The 23303-nt window shown below is 40.2% G+C and overlaps 1 protein-coding gene across 1 annotated transcript in view; it reads left to right on the top strand.

Moving 5' to 3' along the window:
• Window positions 1-8578: 8578 nt before the first annotated feature.
• LOC128582430 (zinc finger protein 33B-like) overlaps window positions 8579-23303 on the top strand; it is a 58334-nt gene continuing 43609 nt past the window's right edge. Inside the window, exons 1-4 of the mRNA XM_053586351.1 lie at window positions 8579-8769; window positions 15170-15222; window positions 18939-19083; window positions 19354-19449. Of these exons, the coding sequence (XP_053442326.1) occupies window positions 8721-8769; window positions 15170-15222; window positions 18939-19083; window positions 19354-19449 (343 nt within the window). The 5' untranslated portion in view covers window positions 8579-8720. The remainder of the gene's footprint in view (window positions 8770-15169; window positions 15223-18938; window positions 19084-19353; window positions 19450-23303) is intronic.

Raw genomic sequence — 23303 nt, 5'->3', positions numbered from 1 at the left:
GTCTTGGAGGGACATCTTAGAATTCTGCCTACCATATACTCTGCCTATCTCATCCCAGGGAACTATGAATGGGGTTACTATTTTCTGACAAAGGATAAATCACACATAGAGATAGGCAAATATTCTTTCATAACAAAAATATCACTTTTATTTATTGATAGGTTTGTTTAGTACCTGCCTTATTCTCAAAAGAGCTTGAAGCAATTATTTCCATAAATGATGGACAGGTAGATAGGCATAAACAACTCAAATACAAAAATAACCTTTTCCATTAAAAGACTTATCTACATGCTAACATGACAAGTACTTACAATGTGTGCCTAATCTGACTGGTTATGACAGGTAACATCCATTTGACTGCTCATCTTATACCAGACACTGTCTTAATCTTCATGGATATATACTTTACATAGACTGCTCTATTTTATTACTGAAGTATGTATGTTTTTAATTTCCAAATATATTGTGAACATTTCTTCTGTGATTTAGTACACTTACGTTTTAAAGGCTTCTGCTTGTTATTGTACCTTGTGAATCATTACAATTTATTTTTCCCATAAAATGTGTTGAACATTTATATTAAACTGTGAGAGATATTCTAGCATATAAGTCTTTGAACAACAATTGTATTAGTATATTAGCATATACTACAAGAAAAAGACTTGCTCATCTAAAACTTTTTTTAAATTTATTTTATTTTTTTTTTAGAGACAGAGTCTCACTTTATCACCCTCCATAGAGTGTTGTGGCATCACAGCTCACAGCAGCCTCCAACTCCTAGGCTTAGGTGATTCTCTTGCCTCAGCCTCCCGAGTACCTGGCACTACAGGCGCCCGCCACTACACCTGGCTATTTTTTTGTTGCATTTTGGCCAGGGCCAGGTTCGAACGTGCCACCCTCAGTATATGGGGCCGGCAGCCTACCCACTGAGCCACAGGTGCCACCCTAAAACTTTTATCAACAGTAGTCTCCAGAAACTTTAATGAATTGCACTGACAATAGACATGAATGAATAATTTTTCAAACTCATATAAATCCTGAATAATATCCATTTCTCCCAATTGTACATACCAAATATTATCCTTCCTCAACACAGCATTTTTTCCATGATGACTTTTCCATCTTGCTCGTTTATATTTTCCTTTTCTTTAAACATCTATTTGTGGTTAGCCTATTGCATGTTTATTAATTACATGTCTCATATATCTACCAAATATATTTTCCTAGTTCATTAGGTTTTATAACTTGTTCATTCCTCCCCGCCCTGAGACTGAAGTGTTTATTAGTTCTCTAATAAACTTTTTGGTCATTAACTTTATGGTTTCTGCCTTTAGTATTTTAGTCATGTTTTCCTAGCCCAAGAATTTAATATGAAAAAAAATTACACATTTAAGAACCTTTAATCCATGAGAAATTTATTTATTATAGTGTGTGGCACATGGATAGAACCTTGTTTTATTTCAGATGGGTAACTAGTAGTCCTGTGATATATTAAATCTTCTATTCTTTCCTCACTTTCAGTGTTTTTTTTTATAATACAGTAATTCTTTAAAATTATTCTAAATACTTACTCCTGGAACTAATCTATGGTGTCTAACTTTAAAAAATGCTGAGATTCAAATGCAAGGGAAGGAGTACCAGTCAAGCAGTCGCAATAAAGAAAACAAAGATAGTATATTCCTGAAGGAGTCTTATAGAGGAAAGAACAGCATTAGAGTACCCTGTACAAGTTTGGCAAATTCCTTTTTTTTTTTTGATGATAAATTTAGCATGAAATTTATTCAAATACAGAAAAAGAAAAATTGATAAAGAAAACATAGCTGTGTTAGATAACATTAATAAAATAGACAACTTCAAGTAAGATCACTTACCACATCAAAGAAAGACTAAATTTCAAAATATTATGTGTGAAAAAAGAATACCAACATGGACATGAAGGTGATTTTGAAAGTATAATTCTAAAGTGCTGACTTGAAAACCACAATAAAATAGAGCATTTTGAAGGAACTTAAAATTTTAAAATATTATTCAAGAACATATAGAATAATTAACGATAATATATGAATAATAATGTAAGAAGCAAGAAGAATTGTCAAAGAACTAACAGAGGTATCTCAAGCAAATGGTGTTAATACTAGATTTTACCAAAATCTAGTCATTGCTATTCCATTTTAGCTGCTCAGGGATTTAAAAAAACATGAATCTCAAATCATTTCAAAAAACATGAAGTACATAACACATATACACAAAAGGAATTTAAAGATGTCAGTTTTGCATATATAGTCAAAAATCCTAAGTTTGGCAAATTCTAGCCAAGTAAGTAGGTATTGTAAAAGAGCGCAACAAGGAGTTATGTAGTAATTGGTTTGGGGGGGGCTTGTAATTTATCCTATCTATGTCCATTATGTACTATTCTTAGAAGTGCTAAATACAGGAAGGAATTTGAAGAAAATGGGTCAGTCTCTTCGTACCTGGAGCAATTGGGTCAGTGTAAGTTCAGGGCAGAAAATTTCACCCTTCTCCACTATGGAATCAAGACAAAATGATTTTAAGTATTTTGCTAATATAATATGTTACAATTTGACAAGTGTTATTATACTTTAATTGTAATTTTTTTGAGACAGAGTCTTACTATGTCACCCTTGGTAGAGTGCCGGGGTACCGCAGCTCATAGCAACCTCAAACTCTTGGGCTCAAGAGATTTTCTTGCCTAAAACTCCCTTGTAGCTGGGACTATAGGCCCCTGCCACAACATCCAGCTATTTTATTGTTTATTTGTTTGTTTAGCAGGCTTGGGCCGGGTTTGAACCCACCAGCCCCGGTGCATGTGGCCAGTGCCCTAACTGCTGAGCTATGGGTGCCGAGCCTAATTGTAATATTTTTATTAAAAATTTTAATAAATTGTTTTATTTTTGGCCATAATGGTGCATTTTGTTTGTATTAATAAATAAATGAAAAAGGTATATTCTTTTTTTACTTTTCTTTTTTTGATCAACATAATTTAAGTGTGCCCACAGAATTTTAACCTTAGGTTCAAGTGTGCTGTGAGATAAAAAAAAGGCTGAAAAACACTACTCTAGAGAAACCTAATACCATACTTAAAACACATTAAATGAGGATTTACAGTTTTCCAGGTAGACCTTGGGCTAGAAACTCTTACATTTATTTTTGGAACGCTGAGTGGTAGAGTAGGTTGACCCAATATTAAAGATCGCAAGAGTGAAAAACATGGCTTGAAGTTACTATGCCATGGGGAAAATGCCATGTTAGATTGTCTCCTTTTTTGCTGTCTCAAGTGAGTGTGTGTCAGGACTGTGTTGTCTGTTCTTTAAATTATTAATTTGTAATGTCATAGTAACAGTAAAATGCATTGACCTTGCAGATACACGTAAAAGCCCTTTTGACCAACACCTCAACCATGTGGAACCATTACTTCCACAGAGTTAATGGTTGTTCTCAGTTCAGTAAGGATCCTTTTAAATCTTCCCTTGTATTTTATCCGGTTTATTTGAACCTATAAAATATATAGAACCATTTTCTCACATTTTATAAGAATCTGAATTATCATATTTTAAGGAAATGTTAAATCATGCTTATAAAGTTTCATGCTCAAAAGTTCAAAGTAGTACAGTTCCCTCAACATATTTGCAAGATTCTTAGGAATTTCAGAATTTCAAAGTGTTGCGAATGGTGGTTTGTGACCCATTTTCCTGTGAAAGCTATTTGGTGGTGCCCTGTTAAATTGGGTCAGTGTAATGATGAGGTGCCCCTATATCAAGGGCCTACAAAGAAAACATAGTTTTGTTTTATGTGCTTTGGAATCTTTTTGGATGAGCTAATGATTCTGACATTTAATGTCATTCTCAGCTCGGCACCCATAGCTCAGTGGTTACGGCACTGGCCACATACAGCGGCCCAGGCCTGCTAAACAACGACAATTACAACAACAACAACACACACACACACACAAAATAACTCGGCATTGTGGCAGGCTCCTGTAGTCCCAGCAACTTGGGAGGCTGAAGCAAAAGAATCACTTAAGCCCATGAGTTTGAGGTTATTCTGGGCTGTGATGGTACAGCACTCTACTGAGAGTGACATAGTGAGACTCTGTCTCTAAAAAGAAAAAAAATGTCATTCTCATTTCTAAAATTTATAATGATGACAATAGGTAGGAAGACACATTAAGGAATTTTCTCTTTCCTGTTTGCAGGACGCTGTTGTTAACATCATTCCAGCAATGATCCTTTGCCTTGGTGGCTGTTAGTTCTAATCTCCAGCATCTTTTTTTTTTTTTTTCTTAAAATCGATGGTGTCTGTGTTGCCCATGTTGGACTATATGTGATCAGTAGCCTGTAGTGATTGTCTTACCTCAGCCTCCCGAGGGACTACACACATGTGCCACCATGCCCCAGCTCATTTTTTAAAAATAAGTTCTCACTATGATGCCCAGTCTGGTCTCAAACTCCTGGCTGCAAGTGATCCTACTGCTTCAACCACCCAAATTGCTGAGATTACAGGCACGAGTCAATGTGCCCTGAACTTAAAAAAAAAATCTTTTTAAGAGATAGGGTCTCACCATATTTTCCAGGCCAGCCTCAAACTCCTAAACTCAAGGGATCCTCCTGCCTCAGACTCCTTGGTAGCTAGGATTTTTTTTTCTTTAAAGAATTTTAAAAATTGAGATATGATTCACATACAAAATTTACTCCCTTAAAAATGGGAGTAATATTTAATAATTTTAATTACATTCACAAAGTTGTGCAACCATTACCACTATCTAATTGCAGAACAATTTGACCACCATCCAGCTTTTTGTAGCTCTTGCAGATTTCACCAGATCAAGAGGGCTCTGGCTACTGGCACCAGAGAGCAAGAACCCTCAGAGGTGTGAGCCTCAGAGGTGCCTTTCTGAAGGTCCAGCAGTAGTTGTATGGCATCCTTTTGTAGGTCAAGATTCCAGTTCTGCAAAGGTGTTCTCTGAGAACCTGAGGTTTAGAAGCATGACCCAAGCACTGCCCCTCCCTTAGCTGTCTAATCCTAGCTCTGTAGGGCCACTCACCTGAACTTCCACTCTGTGAGAACCTTAATCTCTTCCATTTGTTTTCCAGCTGGTAGGCTGGTAGCTACTATCTGCAGTTATCCCTGTTAACTCAGTGATTGCTTCTGCCATTAAAAAAACCATTTTAACCTATTCCCTATCAAATTCTCTCTGTTGTAATACTTAAGTAATCTCTCTTTTACAATCTAGACCCTGATCAATGTAAACATACTTGTACATACACATATTAAAATTTATTTAATTATTATAAACTCATATATAGTCGTGTAAGTGGAATTGCCAAATTGTAAGTTCTTTAAAGTTTGATAAAATGAGCCTCCTTGCCAGGACCATACAGTGGGGAAAGAATACCCTCTTCATTAAGTGATGCTGGGAAAACTGAATATCCTTGTGGGGAAAAACTAGATATCCCTGTGCAGAAAAATGAAACTAGACTCCTATATATCACTACACAAAAATTAACTCAAAATGGATTAAAGGCTTTTTTTTTTGAGACAGAGTCTCACTCTGTTGCCCCAGGCTAAGAGTCACAGCTCACAGCAACCTCAAACTTCTGGGCTCAAGCAAACTTCTTGCCTCAGCCTTCCTAGCAGCTGGGACTACAGGCGCCTGGCTTCTTTTTTTGTGGAGATGGGATCTTGTTCTTGCTTTGGCTGGTCTCAAACTGCTGAGGTCCAGCAATCCACCAGCACTGGCCTCCAGAGTGCTAGGATTACAGGTGTGAGCAACCCCACCGCCGCCCCTAGATTAAAGACTTAAATTGAAGACCTGAAACTATAAAGAAGAAAACACAAGGGGAAATGCTCCAGGGCACTGGTCTAGGCAAAGATTTTATGGCTTAGGCTACAAAAGCACAGGCAACAAAAACACACCAATGGACTACATTAAACTATAAAACTTCTGCACAGCAAAGGGAACAATCAACAGAGTAAAGAGACAAACTGTTGAATGGGAGAAAATATTTGCAACTATTCACTCAATAAGGGACTAATAACCAGAATATTGAAGGAACTCAACAGGAAAGAAATCTGATTAAAGATTAGGCACAGCTGGGCGCGGCGGCTCACGCCTGTAATTCAGCACTTGGGAGGCCGAGGCGGGTGGACTGCCTGAGTTCACCAGTTGGACACCAGCCTGAGCAAGAGCGAGACCTGTCTACGCGTTGTGGCGGGCGCCTGTAGTCCCAGCTACACGGGAGACTGAATCGCTTCAGCCCAAGAGTTACAGGTTGCTGTGAGCTATGATGGTACAGCACTCTACCACGGGTGACAACGTGAGACTCTGTCTCAAAAATTAGTTAATTAAATTTTAAAAAAAGAATGGGCAAACGCTCTGAATATACATTTCTCAGAAGAATACGTACAAATGGCCACAGGTACATGAAAAAATGCTCAACATCAGTATCAGGGAAATGCAAATTAAAACCACAGTGATTTTCTCCCCCCGATCCCTTTTTGGTCAATATTTAGTGTTCTATGCTAATGAACCTTCCTTTCCTCCACACACCCGTGTATATGTCTGAACTGCAGTCTGGCCGCACACAGAATTCCCCTATAACCCAGGGAGATTTGCTGGGTCCGCGGGAACCTGCTCGCGCCCCTCCCCTCGCCCCTACCGCTCTCAGGCTAAATCTGATTCTCCCGCGCAGACTCACGGGAAAGTTAGTTTCGCAGCGCGCGGCTTCTGCGCATGCGTCGTTCTGCCTGCTACTTCTGCGCTTCCGTTTTCCACTCTGTTTTCTTCAGGCCCCGCGTGGGAGGCGGTCCTGTGGTTGCCGGGTCTAACTGCTCTTCTAGGGCCAGTGCAACAACACTAGGGAGCGGCGAGTGAGTCTCTGCAGGGTTGGGAGAGGGACTAGTAGTCCCTGTGAGGCTCGGGGGCGTGGGGAGGAGCGCCGCGGCTGTCGCGGCGTGTCTCCGGGATGCGGGAACTACAGCTTCTCTGTCAGGACGTGAGGCCAGTTTCGCTGGAGTCCCCCTCTGGCGCTGAGTCGGTGCAGCTTTGTGGGGCCATGGAATGAGCACGTGCGCATGTGTGAAGCGTACTCCATCCTCTCTGGAGGGAGTCGGTGCGGAGGAAAGAGCTTGTGCGCCTTTGAGGTCGGTTCTTGTGGGGCGTGATCTGGGTATTGGATCTCCTAGGCGTGGCCTGCTTGGACGTATTTTATATGCCGTGGTTCTCCAGTCATTTTTCAAGGTTCTGAACTGCTCTTCAGTCATGTCCATCACTGCATCTTGTTCTATGCTGTTACTCTGTCTTGATTTGCCATGCATTCTTTTTCTTTTCTTTTTTTTTTTTTTTGTAGAGACAGAGTCTCACTTTATGGCCCTCCGTAGAGTGCCGTGGCCTCACACAGCTCACAGCAACCTCCAACTCCAGGGCTTAAGCGATTCTCCTGCCTCAGCCTCCCGAGTAGCTGGGACCATAGGCGCCCGCCACAACGCCCGGCTATTTTTTGGTTGCAGTTTGGCCGGGGCCGGGTTTGAACCCGTGACCCTCGGTATATGGGGCCGGCGCCCTACCGACTGAGCCACAGGCGCCGCCCTTGCCATGCATTCTTGAAGGATCGCCAAGAGTTATCAAATTTTGTCTCATTTGATTGAAGAAAAAAAAATTTGTTTCTTTCTGAATGTTAGTAAATTATTCAGGATCGCAGTTTGTTAGTGAGGAAGACTAAAAGTCTTACCTCCTGACTCGTGAGCCGGTACTGTCTGCTTTTCCACAGACATCAAAGCAAGTTATTGTACCCACGTGAGAATGGGATTGTAGTCCGAGCGCTAGCACACTGGGACCGAATGGGGTTTGAGTCCTTTATTGCCGGCGGTCCACAGCAGGCACGTGCCTAAAGAACTCTGGACCCCAAGGTTAGGTTCTCTTGGGGTTTTTATAGTCTCTTTCTAGCTGGGGAGGGTTCAGGGGCAGCAAAGCAGAATTTTACAGAAGCAGAATTTTGCGCGGTTAATGGGAAGGAGAGGGGACGTATTCTATTTATGGGGTTTCGGCTGTTTTTTTCCCCCCAAGGTCTTCATTAATCTGCTGGGTTATAGTGGCCAGTCTTAGTTGCCCTTTCACTAGAGCGGCTGTACCCACCGGCGACTCGGCTACACTGAGTCCTAAGCCGTATTAGGAAGAGGGCCTGTTTTCCGCAGGCTGTGAGGCAGGGCGAGGAGACCTCAGGCTTTCTCTTTCTGAGCCATTATAAACATAGACCTGAGGAAGCACATGGACTATGGCAAAAAGAGTGGGCTGGCCATTCAGGAGAGTAGCAGTGATGCACAGGGTTAAGCGCGAGGTGGAGGCCAGCCAGGTGCCATTTGGCCAGGCGCAGAGTAGGCCAGAGAGAGGTTTAGAATTGTGATTGAATTATATGTATTAGTGAAGGGGAAGTTTGACTGGTTATATCCCGAGATAACCAGACACAGGTGGCTTTCCCAACAAGGTCTTCCGGGCTAGGGAGCCATGTAGGGACAACTGGAGAGGTTGGTCTGGATTACTGGGGGGGGAGGGCATTATGCCCATGCCTATGTTGTAAGGGGGGGAATGCCTTTGCATTCATAAAAGCCATAAAAGAGTCACTTTTTGTGTCTTGGTGTGGGTGCACAGATAACGTTTCTCCTCCCCCATTCCCTAAGTCCGAAGACCAATTAAGACAAGCTCCATGAGGAATTTTCTCAGACTTCTGCCTTGCATTGACCAGCCAGTTCCCGGTATGTCACTGGAGCAGGGCACCTTGACTGCCTCAAAAGTTACTTTGCAGGGGTTGGTGGATCTGTCTTTTGCTTCCCATGGGGGCAGTGAAGCTCTCTTCAGCCTGCTGTGATGAATCCCAGGCGTGGATCCCTTCTACCAATGCTGCTGTGGGTGTGGTCAGGGTGACGCCATAGGTTCCCTTCTACCTTGGTTTGAGGGGAACCAGGTTCTGATCCTTGACTTAGACTTGATCCTCTTGAGAGAAAGAGTGTAAGTTACAAAAGACTAAACAGAACATGGTTAATTACCCAAGTGGAGATCTTCTTTGCTACTTTTCCTAGGGCTCTAACTGCCTGTTTAATTCAGTCTCTCCCAGTTCTTTTAGGAGTCCCTGGTAAATTGTCGAGGATTAGGGGAGGCCTGTTATATGTTATCTTATAATGGGGTACCCTGACCCCTTAGAAGGGGTACATCTAATATTAAACAAGACCCGTGGCAAGTCCTGTACTAAATTAAGCTTTGCTTCCTAGCAGAGTTTACAAATTCTGCTTTTATGGTTCTGTTCATGTGCTTTTCCTTGCCTGAGCTTTTAGGCCTATATGCCACATGTAGTTTCCAGGAGATATTCAAGGCTTTGGCTGTCATTTGCACTATCTCTGTTACAAAGGCCAATCCATTATCAGATCCAATCTGGAGTGGCACCCTAAACTGTGGGATGATTTTTCTGGACAACCCTTTTACTACTTCAGGAGCGCTCTTTATCCTGGTGGGGAAGGTTTCCACCTATCCTGAGTACATGCTGGGTAGGATTAGTAAGTACTGGTTTCTTCTACATCTGGACAACTCAATATAGTTCATTTGCACATCTTCAGAGGGACTTCCCTGTCGGACTGAATTTCAGGTGGCAGGGATGATCCCTGTTTAGCATTGTGTTGGTTGCATGCCACACAATGCTGGATGACTTTCTTGGCAAGGGTGGCCAACAGAGGAATATTGTAGTATCTCCCCAGAAGATCCCCAGAAGCTTAATTTTTTTTTCTTCTATCCTAAGTGCATGGCCTCATGCATACAACCTCTGCAACCAACCTCAGATTTTTACACAGTAAGCTTTGATGTTCCATGAGTTGGTTAACCAATGGTGCCCTTTGGTATTCATAACAGTGACCACTGCATATGGTACCCAGACTTTTCAGTATTGTTCCAAAGTCAACTTACCAGCCTCTAGCACCAGCATGGCATTATCTGTGAGTGTTCTTAGGCACAGGGGCCATCCTTTTAACACTTTGTCAGGTTGCTTAGAGAGATAAGTGACTGGTCTTGCCCAAGATTCTACATTCTGGGTACGTATTCCCTCAGATTTCTATTTCTTTTTGATACATACAGTTCAGAAGGCTTGGCCAGGTCTGGGAGTCCTAGAACCAGGGCTGCCTACAGTTTTTCCTTTAGTGCCTTGAAGGCTTTTGGTTGGTCAAATTTCTGCTTAATTGGTCTTTTTTCTTTCTCCTTTGTGGCCAGTCTCTATATTTCACACAGTTTTTTATAGAAATCCCCATGGCTTTCATGTGGCTTCTACATGACCTGAGCCACCTTGCTTATGTTTGTGGCTTTCTGGCTTTCCTACACTGACAGGGATGAAGTCAAGATTGGGTTCAGGGTAAGAGAATGAAACCATTTAGCAGTCTCCCGCAAATGTGTACAAGTTCTGGATTTTGAGGCGAAGGTTCGCCCAATGGAAACATTTTACATTTTTAGCACAGTTCTTAAAATACTTAGTTTTAAGAGTCCTTATAGAATTGATGCAAAGTTCTGGGCAATTCAAGTCAGTACTCCTGAACATCGGTTGGGTGTGGGGCCACTTATGAGGCCATGTTGCAGCCACACCACTTACTGGGAAATTTTTATTCAGGTTCCAATTTCTCCTGAGTTATCTATATAGACCAGTGGTTCTCAACCTTCCTAATACTGTGGCCCTTTAATACAGTTCCTGTGGGTCATGACCCACAGGTTGAGAACTGCTGATACAGACACAGCAGATAGTGTTTAATACTAAACAAATTTTTTCAGTGTAGCCAACAGGCAACCTTTGTTGAGCCTTTTGGCTTCAGAGCAAATATAACTACTGTATATAATTCTGTATTCCTTGGCTAGTCTCTTAGACCCATTTAACAGATCAGTTTAGACAAACAGCTGTGTCTCATTTTATGAGCTGGCATTGCAGACAAGGCTGGAATTTAATACAAGTGGGCTGCAGTTTTTTCCCTTTTGAACCATTTTTCTCTCTAATTTCTCACTTTACTAAAAACAAATTATAGCAGAATTAATTTAATTGCCAAAATAAACTGTAATTTCAGTATACTGGGTCTGATTATTTATATAAAGGGCAGCAAGAATAATTATTAGCCATCTGTGCTTGTCTTCCCTTTAAAATTTGGCTTTGCTAGAAACTTTCATAAGGGATCTTGGGTTAGACTTGAAAGCCTTTCTCCAGCCCAGGTTTCATGTGTGCCATTAGATGCCTGTATGCATTGGTTAAATTCCCCCTCTCTTGAGGTCCTACAGCAAATTGTGATTCCCAGATCTTTCAGAAAGTGCATTCTTTACTTACCACAGATCAGGAAATGTTATTGATGTGGTACCTGGCCAGTCTTTCAACGGGCCTTTTTAAAAAGTGAACCTTAATTCCTTAACTCAATCTGGATACCTCTGAAAATGCTATTCCAGTCAAAGACTTGGTAAAATTATGCTTTTCATTGTGTCCTATAGAACAAAAAAGATTCTTATGGAACTTATACGAATATCTGTATTGTCAGAAATTAAGAATACTTACAAATGGTTTTCAAATTCTGGAGAAATCAAGGAGAGAGAAAAAAATAAATGTTTCAAATTTTGCTCATAAGTACACATATTGCCAAAAGCTGTAAATAGCTTAAAAGATAGAAAATGATTTTCTTGACTTCTGGAAAACAGAAAGAATCAGCAATATTTCAAACAAAAAGCATTAACAAATCAGCGCGGTTTCATGTAACTGATTTCTGTTCTGTTTAAAGTTAGATTAGCAATACTCATGAACGTGTTAGTTTTCTAATTAAAGTCCTGGAAGTTTGCTTCTAATCCAATGTATTTAAATATCTCCAAAATCACCAAAAATTTGAATTCTAGAGAACTTGCCAGCCTTTTCCACTACTTTCTTTGAAGGACAAACTTTGGACTTGGCCAGTTATAAAATCACTTTCTGAGATGAATTAAATTTATTACTGACAACATACAGTGAGACTGACCAATATTTTATAGTATTAGAACATACATAAACATAATCCACAGAAAATTAACCATTTTATATTTTATAATATTTCCTATACAGTTGTAACATACTGAATAAGCCTAATATGTCTATCTGAGACTTTCAGTGGTGTTTTTTCTTCTTTTTCTTAGACAGAATTTCACTGTGGCCCTTGGTAGAGTGCCATAGTGTCATAGCTCATAGCAACCTCAAACTCTTGGGCTCAAGTGATTCTCTTGCCTCATACTCCAAAGTAGCTGGGACTACAGGCACCCACTACATCACCCGGCTATTTAGAGATGAGGTCTCGCTCTGGCTCAGGTTCAGGTAGTCCACCTGCCTTCGCCTCCCAGAGTGCTAGGGTTACATACAGGCATGAGCCACCACGCCCTGCCCAGTGGTCTTAATATTTCAAAAAGACCAAATTTAGAGTTTGGATTTTGGGAAGGTTTGTCAAATATCTAAGGTTTAAAGCAGCAGGTTCCTGTCGCAACCCACAAACTATATTAAAGGGTCGTGGCATTAGGAAGGTTGAGAACCACTGGCTTAAAACATTTGTTCAAATAGGGTTACAAGTCAAAAATTCTAAAGGCAATACATAGTCAACTGTAGCATATAAATTCCTTCACAAATTTCAGCTTATCTAACCTGCACAGACAATTTACAAACATCCTAAACCTCCTGGTTTGCCCTCCCTTTCACTTTCTTAAATTAACATTCTGTTTCAGGATAAAATTTATCACACAAGAACCTTTCTTACCCAATGCCATTTTCCTTTCTGTCTAATTTTTCTTACTCTCAAAAAACCACTTTTTACAGAACAGGATCACAGTTTACTATTAAATTAATTATTCACTTGGCTAAACTGTTAATTAGAAGATTTAAAAGGCAAGAGTCTTATTCTTTGACAAAGACTCAGTTTTCCAAACAATTTAAACAACCAAATTATTACATTTTACAAATGAGAGACATTTTCTAGAATATTGATACAGAATTCAGAAATCAGAACCCCATCTCTAGGCATAAACAGGCTTTCTTTTCTAGGCCACACCCTTTGGGCTCTAGCAAGGTTGTGAATAAAGCAGCCTGAAACTTTTTGGGGATGGGGGGATTAGTGTTTTGTTTCACCTTGAGTAGAGAGCATATATCGTAATTCCTTCCTTGAGACAAAAACTGCTAAGACCTAATAACCTTGCCCCAGTGGAGGAACTGCATTCATTCATTAATACACTCATTAACTTTGAAAGGGTGTTTTTCCACCTACCAAGTCCTGGCCGAAATGTGATATCTACCCCTAGACAAAACCCTATATGAAAGAGACTTCCAACTTAACATTAAACAGGGCCATTCAATTTCACACAGGACCCATAGCCGATTTTTAGACAACTTCATGCGATAGTCATCTGCGAATCTGGCCAAAAAATTCTTCGCCATACATTGGAGGGGCATCAGGGCCTTGGACTGGCCCCCTCCCAAGACAGAAAACAATAAGAGGACAGTAGACACAATAATTATGGACAAAAACAGCAACGTGAGAGACAGAGACCAACAATGTGCATCAACCAAACTTACAGACCAGGGGCCACCTCCTTCAGCAGTCAGCATCCTGACGATCACGCAGAGAGCAGGAGATTGGGCTGTCATCGGGGTGTCTGGAATCAGAATCAAAAAGAACCAGCCACCTTACCTCCTAGGAGAACCAGATGGCTAATTTTTTTTGGTTGAGATGGCTGCTGTCCTTCCAGGGCTCTCAGGGTAGTGCCAGGAAATTACGGGGCCCTGGAATGTTTCAGGGGTACCTCCTCTGTAATTCCTTGGCCATCCTGGGCCCACAGGGAGTAGGACCCTCCAGCTGGCTATCTTGCTGGGGGCTCTAAATGTACCCAGGCAAGAACGGGATTATAGTCAGAGCGCCAGCGTTCTGAAACCGAAGGGGGTTTGAGTCCTTTTATTGCCAGTGGTCCACAGCAGGCTCATGCCCAAAGAACTCTGGACTCTGAGGTTAGGTTCTCTCTTTTTTTTTTTTTTTTAATTTTTCTTTTTTTATTTATTGTTGGGGATTCATTGAGGGTACAAGAAACCAGGTTTCACTGATTGCATTTATCAGGCAAAGCCCCTCCTACATCGTGTTTTGCCCCCAAAAGGTGTGGCACACACCAGGACCCCACCCCCCTCCCTCTCTGCTCTTCCTTTCCCCACCCCTTCCTCCTTTCTCTTTCTGCTCCTCTCCCTTTCTCCCACCCCTACCATGTCATTAATTGTCATCAATTGTACTCAAATCAAAATTGAATACATACGATTCATGCTTCTCCATTCGAGGTTAGGTTCTCTTGGAGTTTTATAGTCTCTTTCTAGTTGGGGAGGATGCAGGGGGAGCAAAGCAGAATTTTACAGAAGCAGAATTCTGTGCAGTTAACAGGAAGGCTTGCAGGAGAGAGAACTTATGCTATTTCTGGGGTTTCGGCCTTTCTTTGCCCACTAGATATTGTGCAACACAGGATGCAGTTTGACATGCACTGGCCAAGCAGGATGTTGGAGGGGGGTCAAGTTGGGGACCTGCATTAGGTCTGTCACAAAATGGAGTTATACCAAAATGGAGTAATCAGTCTGGCCTTTTAGATACTTCAGAGTGTCCTATAAAACTTCCTTTTGAGAAATAGCAACAAGGATAAGTAAAGAAATTAAAACAGGTTTTTTTTTTTTCCCTTGAAGCACTGCTTTTTATGGCTTTCTGTGGAATCACTAACCAGGTTAAATAACATAAGTAAGAAAATTGATGGCTTACGTATAGCAGTTTTAGTGAATTCTTTGTGTTCCCTTATTAAATGTATTCTTAACTGTTTTAACCAATACTGTCATTTTAAATTTTGTGTGAACACCAAGAGAAATTTAAACTATTAAAATCCTTAGAAAGGAAATATTTAAATTCTCCCCGTGAAAAATTTTATGCCCAAGAGTGATCTGATTACATTAGAGTTATGTTATATGGTTATTCACCATTACCCCTACCCATTCTGAGGGGTCAAATGGTCATTATCATTCTTCTCCAGGGAGTATAGCATTTTAGGGCAAGATTATTCAGGAGCTATAGGGCAGACCAGATCTTTCATGACCTCATTCCTCTTTTTCTAACCTAGCTATATCTTCAAACTTGTCTACATCTTCTCAAGAACAGCACAAAATGAAAAAGGTAAAATGTTTTATTTATTCACCACTTTATTTTACAGTGGACTGTGTTAGATTTGTAAGTGTTAATATATTTGAGAGATGAGTAATAGAAAATTGGTTTAAAGACCAATAATCAAAAATATGACTTACTAATAAGTTGAAGATCTTGAAGATCTACCATGGAAAAATCACTAGGTCCAGAAGTTTTTAGAATTAAATTATAGCCACCATTAAGTAAAATGATAATTTATGTAATTTAAATATTCCATACATCTATTACTTGGATGTTTGTCCCTCAAGCCTCATGTTGAAATTTGATCCCAGTATTAGAGGTGGGCCTACTAAAAGGTGCTTGTGTCATGGGGGCAGAGCCCTCTTGAATAGACTAATGTCCTCTCTGGGGAAGAAGGTGTAAGTTCTCACTTTTATTAGTTCCCAAAAGATGTGGTTGTTATAAAGAATCTGGCACCTTCTCCTTCCTTCTCTTGCATTCTCCCTCACCTGTTATCTCTACACACCTGGCCCCCTCTTGCCCTTCTACCAGAGGCTCTCACCAGATACCCAATCTTGAACTTTTCCAGACAGCAGAATTATGAGTCAAATAAACCTTTCTTTAATTACCCAGCCTCTGGTATTCATTTATAGCAACACATAATGGACTGAAAATATTTATTAACTATCATAAACTTAATACCAAACCAAAATGTTGATCAACAGTTCATACTTAATTTTTGATGCAGATATTCTAAAGAAAACATTAACAAATTCCATCTATTACAGTCTACTAATCCTAAGAGTAATTCAGCATGCATGCAATGCAGACTGCAGAATAGCAGGTTATTTTGTTCGCAGCATGTGATCCAAACATGTAAAATAATTCATAGTAGATGGTCAAAAATATTTAGAATGAATAACCTAATTTAAAAAAATCAACCTTGGGCGGCGCCTGTGGCTCAGTCGATAAGGCGCCGGCCCCATATACCGAGGGTGGCAGGTTCAAACCCGGCCCCGGCCAAACTGCAACCAAAAAATAGCCGGGCATTGTGGCGGGTGCCTGTAGTCCCAGCTACTCGGGAGGCTGAGGCAAGAGAATCGCCTTAAGCCTAGGAGTTGGAGGTTGCTGTGAGATGTGTGAGGCCACAGCACTCTACCAAGGGCGATAAAGTGAGACTCTGTCTCTACAAAATATATATATATATTTTATTCTCTATAAAATATATTATATATATATATATATAAACATAAAATAGAGAAATAATAAAGCCAGGTCTGTTTTTTGAAAAGTCTGATGGACTTCACAATGTTTTTGTAAGACTGATCAAGATACACAGAGGAAAGGCCCATTCACCAATATCTGATATGAAGAAAAAAAATATTCATATAGGTCCTACAGTCAATGAAAATATAATGAAGAAGATATTATCAACAATAGATGATAAGTTCTTGCTTTTATTAATTCCCAAAAGATTTGGTATAAAGATTCTGGCACCTTCCCCTTCCTTCCATTGAAAATTTAGGGATAAAAGGTCACATTCATAGGAAAATACAATTTACCAAGACTTTCTTAATAAAAAAAAGAAAGGAAATCTAATGTCTCTTATCTGTTAAGAAAATTGAATCTACAAAGTCTTCTATGAAGAAAATTTCAGGCATAGTTGACCTCATAAGTGAATAAATACCTAGGGAAGAAATATTACCAAATTAAAATCTTACAGAGAAAAGCAAGAGGAAGCATAAGAATTCATGTTATGGGGCGGCCCCTGTGGCTCAGTGAGTATGGAGCGCCGGCCCCATAGACCGAGGGTGGCAGGTTCGAACCCGGCCCCGGCCAAACTGCATCAAAAAAAAAAAAAAAAAAAAAAAGAATTCATGTTATAAAGTCAGTATAACCTTGACTATGAAATCTAACAAGAACATATCACAAAAAAATTAAAGATCAATCTCAGGGACATAGAAATCCCAAATAAAATATTAACAAACTAAATCTAGTAGTGGAGATCAGGTGTGGTGGCTCATACCAGTAATTCTAGCATTCTGGGAGGCCAAGGTGGGTGGATTGCTTGAACTCAGGAGTTCAAGCCCAGGCTGAACAAGAGCAACACCTATCTCTGCTGAAAATAGAAAAAACTATCTGGGTGTGGTGGCAGGCACTTGTAGTCCCAGCTATTCAGGAGGCTGAGGCAAGAGGATCACTTGAGCCCAAGAGTTTGAGGTTGCTGTGAGCTATGATAATGCCACGGCACTCTACCCAGGGCAAAGATAAGATTCTGTCTGGAAAAAAAAAGAAAAATCCAGCAGGGTATAAAAAGTATACTGTGGGCTCAGTGCCTATAGCTCAGCGGCTAGGGCAGGATGACAGCCACATACACCAGAGCTGGTGGGTTCAAATCCAGCCTGGTCCTGCCAAACAACAGTGACAACTGCAACCAAGAAGTAGCTGGGTGTTGTGGCAGGTGCCTGTAGTCCCAGCTACTTGGGAGGCTGAGGCAAGAGAACCACTTAAGCCCAAGAGTTTGAGGTTGCTATGAGCTATGACGCTACAACACTCTACCCAGGTGACGTAGTGAGACTTGGGTCTCAAAAAAACCCAAAATATACTGTGATCAAGTTGGGCTTATTTCAGGAATATCAGGTTATATCTGAAAAGTCAATGTCATTCAGTAAATTAAAAAGGAGACAAATCATCTGATAGCCTCAATAGATGGAGAAAATCATTTGGTAAAATTTAATAGGTTTTCATGATTAAAAGAAAACTACATAAGAATAGAATGGGACATCCTCAGTGCAATAAGAATACTAGAAAAAATAGCAAAAACCACATATTGAAGGGAAAACTTTTTCTTTGAGAATAAAATTGAGACAAGCACACCCATTCTTCTATTCACTATCACATATTAGAGGACCTAGCACTTCAATAAAAAAAGACATAAGAATTGGAAAAAAATAAGTATCATTCCCAGAATATGTGTTTATACATAGAGTTCAAACTAATGTATAGTTATCTGATAAATTGGGGTGGAAAAATTGTTGGATAAAAGGTCAATATATAATACAAAAAAATTCTACATATTAGCAAGAAGTAGTTAGAAAATGCAATAAGATATACATATTTACAACAAACATGTTTACAACAAACATGTTTACAACAAACATATAAATAACTAACAATAGATATACAAAAAACTAGAACTACTACAGGCATAAGTGTAGGAAATATACCATGTTCCTAGGTTAGAAGATTTAAAATCAAAAAGATAAGCAATTCTTCCCAAATACAGAGGTTCTACTGTACTTAGCAGATTGTATGTTCCTTGATTATTAATCTTAGTATAGTAGAACCTCTGCAAGTTGACCGCCCAAGTGACTGTAACAAATTGGTTAACGTATGGAGGTGGTCAACATAAGGAACTAGGCCTACTGTACCGAAATGTACATGTGATACATGTCCAGTCTGTGAAAATTAGGTCAAATTAAGGCGGTTCTGGTCAACGTAGGGAGGTGGTTAATGATAGAGGTTCTACTGTATTTCCTGGTACATTGTGGAAAAATGATAATTTTTGTGCAGGAATTAATACCTTAGTGCAATGGTAGACAATCTGTTATGATTTCTCTTTTCCTCCCAGAGTATAAAGCAGTACAGATATTCTATAAACTATTTTGTTAATCTGTAAACAATAATCTTGGTAAGAATTAGTGCAATATGTCTTTTTCCATGTCATCTAATTCTGAATATTTCAGAGTGAACACAAATTCCAGACATTAATATCATTTAAGGATGTGACTGTGGGCTTCTCCCAGGAGGAGTGGCAGCACCTGGACCCTAGTCAGAAGTCTCTGTATAGAGACGTGATGCTGGAGAACTACAGCAACCTGGTCTCAGTAGGTAAGTCCTGTTTACCACATAATTCCCAATAGTGTTTTTTATTTTTTTACTTATGAAGACCAGGGGTACTTACGTAGTTTAATGATATTTAATTTTAAGACAATCAGTGTCAGTGGGTCACTTTTCACTGCAAGAAGATAGTTATGTCCACCACTCCAGTGAAGTGTTCTAATGGCATCTTCATTGAGCAGCTCCAGAAGCTTCCCCCACTTCAGTGGCCAAGAAGTCTAGGTTGCCTGGTTCAAGTCCTAAATTATTTCCTGTTAACAGGGTATTGTGTTGCTAAACCAGAGGTGATCTTCAGGCTAGAACAAGGAGAGGAACCATGGATAATGGAGGAAGAGTGCCCACATTTGAGCCACCCAGGTAAGTTAATGTGCACCGCACTGCACAGATTAACATCTGGGGATTTATTATTTCCCTATTGTTTGTTCAGGGGTTGTCACCTTGGAAATGTTTTTCAAGAGTATCTCTTTTTTTTTTTGTTTGTTTGTTTTTTTGTAGAGACAGAGTCTCACTGTACCGCCCTTGGGTAGAGTGCCGTGGCGTTACACGGCTCACAGCAACCTCCAACTCCTGGGGTTACGTGATTCTCTTGCCTCAGCCTCCCGAGCAGCTGGGACTACAGGCGCCCGCCACAACGCCCGGCTATTTTTTTGTTGCAGTTTGGCCGGGGCTGGGTTTGAACCCGCCACCCTTGGTATATGGGGCCGGCGCCCTACTCACTGAGCCACAGGCGCCGCCCTCAAGAGTATCTCTTAAAAGGTCTTAAAACTTAGAATACTGATTCCTAAATCAGACCACTAAATACCACTCTCACAAAAAATGTTCTCCTTTTTGATTCTTTCTTTTTAAATATTTACCATCCTTTTATCTGCCTATAGTCCAATTTTTGCCCACCACATCTTTACTATTGTTTTTCTTGGTTTTTATCTGTTTTTCAAAGCAATTCATTTGCTCACTTTACCTTCATTATCCTGCATTTTTTCTTTTATCAGACATTCTTTTATAGACACTTCTTTTGATTCAGTAAGTATGTGTATTAAATGTTACGTGGTGTTAAAGGCTGCCAAAGAAATTAAAGAAGGTTAGATTGATAATAGAGTGTGCTACTTTTAGAACAACAGGAAATCTGAATAAGATAAACATTAGGGGAGAAATTTGAATGAAATGACTGTAAGCTGTGAGGATTCTGCCTCTTTTCAGGAGGGGTAATAGCAGCTGCTAGTCTTGGGTAGGAACATGCTAGCTAGTTTTAAGGAAAAACAGAAAGTCAGTGGCTGAAAGGGAGGGTTGACAGGAGGAGTGGCAGGAGGTGATGTCAGAGAAGCAGCTGGAGTCCAAAAGCAAGAGTCTGATAAGCCTTGTTAAATAAGTTCATATTGTTATTAATTTAGTGGTAGATTTTCAGCAAATGAACATCTGATTTATATTTGTATAGGTCATTCTCACCTCTATAGAGAAAATACTGGAAAGGGCAGAAGGGTATAGGGAATCATTAAGGGACTATTGTAGTTTTCCTTATAAGTGATGTGGTAGCTTAGAGTTGGAAAATGTGAAAATAGGCTTGGTGCCCATAGCGCCAGCCACATACACCAGGGGCTGCTAAACAACATTGACAACGACACCACATACACCTGGGCCTGCTAAACAACATTGACAACTACAACAAAAAAATAGCCCAGGTGTTGTGGTGGGCACCTGTAGTCCCAGCTACTTGAGAGGCTGAGGCAAGAAAATCACTCAAGCCCAAGAGTTCGAGGTTGCTGTGAGCTGTGATGCCACAGCATTCTACTGAGGGTAACATAGTGAGATTCTGTCTCAGTTAAAAAAAATAAATAATAATAACGATGGCTGAAAATGTCCCATATGCAGCAATTCAAAACTACACATTTAAGAATCTGAGGTAACATCAAATACAAAAAATCCAACTGAAGGTATGGATTAAATTTATGAAGAGTAAAGACAAAAAAAAAAATCTTCAGAGTTGCCAGAGTTTGGAAACCGCACAGTACCGTACACAGGGAATGAAGTGGAATTCTCATCTGAAGCTGTGAGAGCTAGAAGGAAGTCGTGTATTTTTTTCATTGCAATGAAGTATCCCCAAGTACAAATTCTGTATCTCGAGATAATATATTCATGTATGAGGGAGAACTAACGACATTATCAGACAGGAAAACTAAGAAAATGTTGCTGGGAAAAGTACCTTTAAAAAATAGCTACAGGAAGTTCTCTAAATAGAAAGGAAATAACACAAAAATGCTTAGAATGCAGAAATGAAAAAATATTAGAAGTTGACAAAAATAGGGATAAATGTATAGAATATTTTTCTCATGAGTTTCTGAAATCGTATTTGATGGTTAGAGCAAAAATTATAGTATCATAAGATATGATGCTCTGCATGTGGAGGAATTCTTAAGACAATTACATTTAAAAGTTAGGAGGGTTAAGGGATCTAAATGGAGTTAAGCTTTGCACATTTCACTTGCAGTGGTAAACTGTTGATGCTAACAGACTGTGATAAGTTACACTAGAACAACTACTAAGAAAAGTGGGTGATGCCCACAGCTCAATGGGCAGGGCACCGGCCACATACACTGGGGCTGGCAGGTTCGAACCCAGCCTGGGCCTGTTAAAACAACAATGACAACTGCAACAACAACAACAAAAAAAATAGCTGAGCGTTGCGGCAGGTACCTGTAGTCCCAGCTACTTGGGAGGCTGAGGCAAGAGAATCACTTAAGCCCAAAAGTCTGAGGTTGCTGTGAGCTGTGACCCCAAGGCACTCTACTCATGGCAACAGCTTGAGACTCTGTCTCAAAAAAAAAAGAAAAAAGAGGAAACTATAAAAAATGGTATACTTAGAAACACTATAAATAGGGTGGTGTCTGTGGCTCAGTGAGTAGGATGCCAGCCCCATATACTGAGGGTGGTGGGTTCGAACTCAGCCCTAGCTGAACTGTAACAAAAAAAAATAGCCAGGTATTGTGGTGGGCACCTGTAGTCCCAGCTACTTGGGAGGCTGAGGCAAGAGAATAGTCCAAGAGCTGGAGGTTGCTGTGAGCTGTGACACCACAGCACTCTACCAAGGGTGACAAAGTGAGACTCTGTCTCTAAAAAAAAAAAAAAAAAAGAAACATTATAAATAAACCAAAATGGACTTTAAAAAAATACTCAAGTGTTAACCAGTAGAAAAATAAAAATAAGGGAATAGAGCCAGCACAGTGGCTCACTCCTGGAATCTTAGCACTCTGGGAGGCCAAGGGGGATGGATTGCCAGAGCTCATATGTTCAAGACCAGCCTGAGCCAGATCAAGATGGCATCTCTAAAAGTAGCCGGACATTGTGGTGGGCACTTGTAGTCTTAGCTACTTGAGCCCAAGAGTTTGAGGTTGCTGTGAGCTGTGATGGCACAGCACTCTAGTTTCTCTCAAAAAAAAAAAGAGTAGGGGAACAGATGAATAAGAAACGGAGAAAACGGATTTTGCCTTAATGGTAAATATTGTTCTGTTAGGCAAAAATATCAATTAAAACACATCGGCAATGTGGATAAAGCGCCTGTAGCGTAGTGGCTATGGCGCCAGGCATTTACATTGGAACTGGCAGGTTCGAATCCAGCCCCCGCCTGCTAAACAACGACAACTACAACTAAAAAATAGCCAGGCATTGTGACGGGTGCCTGTAGTCCCAGCTATTTGGGAGGCTGAGGCAGGAGAATCACTTATGCCTGAGAGTTGGAGGTTGCTTTGAGCTGTAACGCCATGGCACTCTACCCAGGGTGACATAGTGAGACTCTGTCTCAAAAAAAAAAAAAGATGGACCCTATCCTGGACCATAAACAAACCTCAGAAGATTTATTTATTTATTTTTATTTTAAAATTTTTATTTCTTTATTTAAAAAATTCAATAGATTTAGAAAGTACAGTTGTTTTTTTATTACATGGTTGAACTGTACAGGGTGGCCATAAAGTTTGTGTGCAATTTAAAATAGTAAACTGAACTGAAGTCAGTGCTTTTAGTGTATGTATCACCAGAGTAGTGTACATTGCACCTAATAGGTAGTTACCCTCCTCACCCCCCCCAGTTTCCAATGTCCATTGCACCACTTTTATGACCATACATAGCCATTGTTTAGTTTCCACTTACAAGTAAGAACATGAGGTATATGGTTTTCCATTACTGAGTTACTTCCAATTCCATCCAAATTATGGCAGAAGACA

This window comes from Nycticebus coucang, chromosome 3 (genome assembly GCF_027406575.1).
Source record: "Nycticebus coucang isolate mNycCou1 chromosome 3, mNycCou1.pri, whole genome shotgun sequence".
Taxonomy (NCBI): domain Eukaryota; kingdom Metazoa; phylum Chordata; class Mammalia; order Primates; family Lorisidae; genus Nycticebus; species Nycticebus coucang.
The sequence above is the reverse complement of the archived record's forward strand: the minus strand, read 5'-3'. Positions and strand labels throughout refer to the sequence as shown.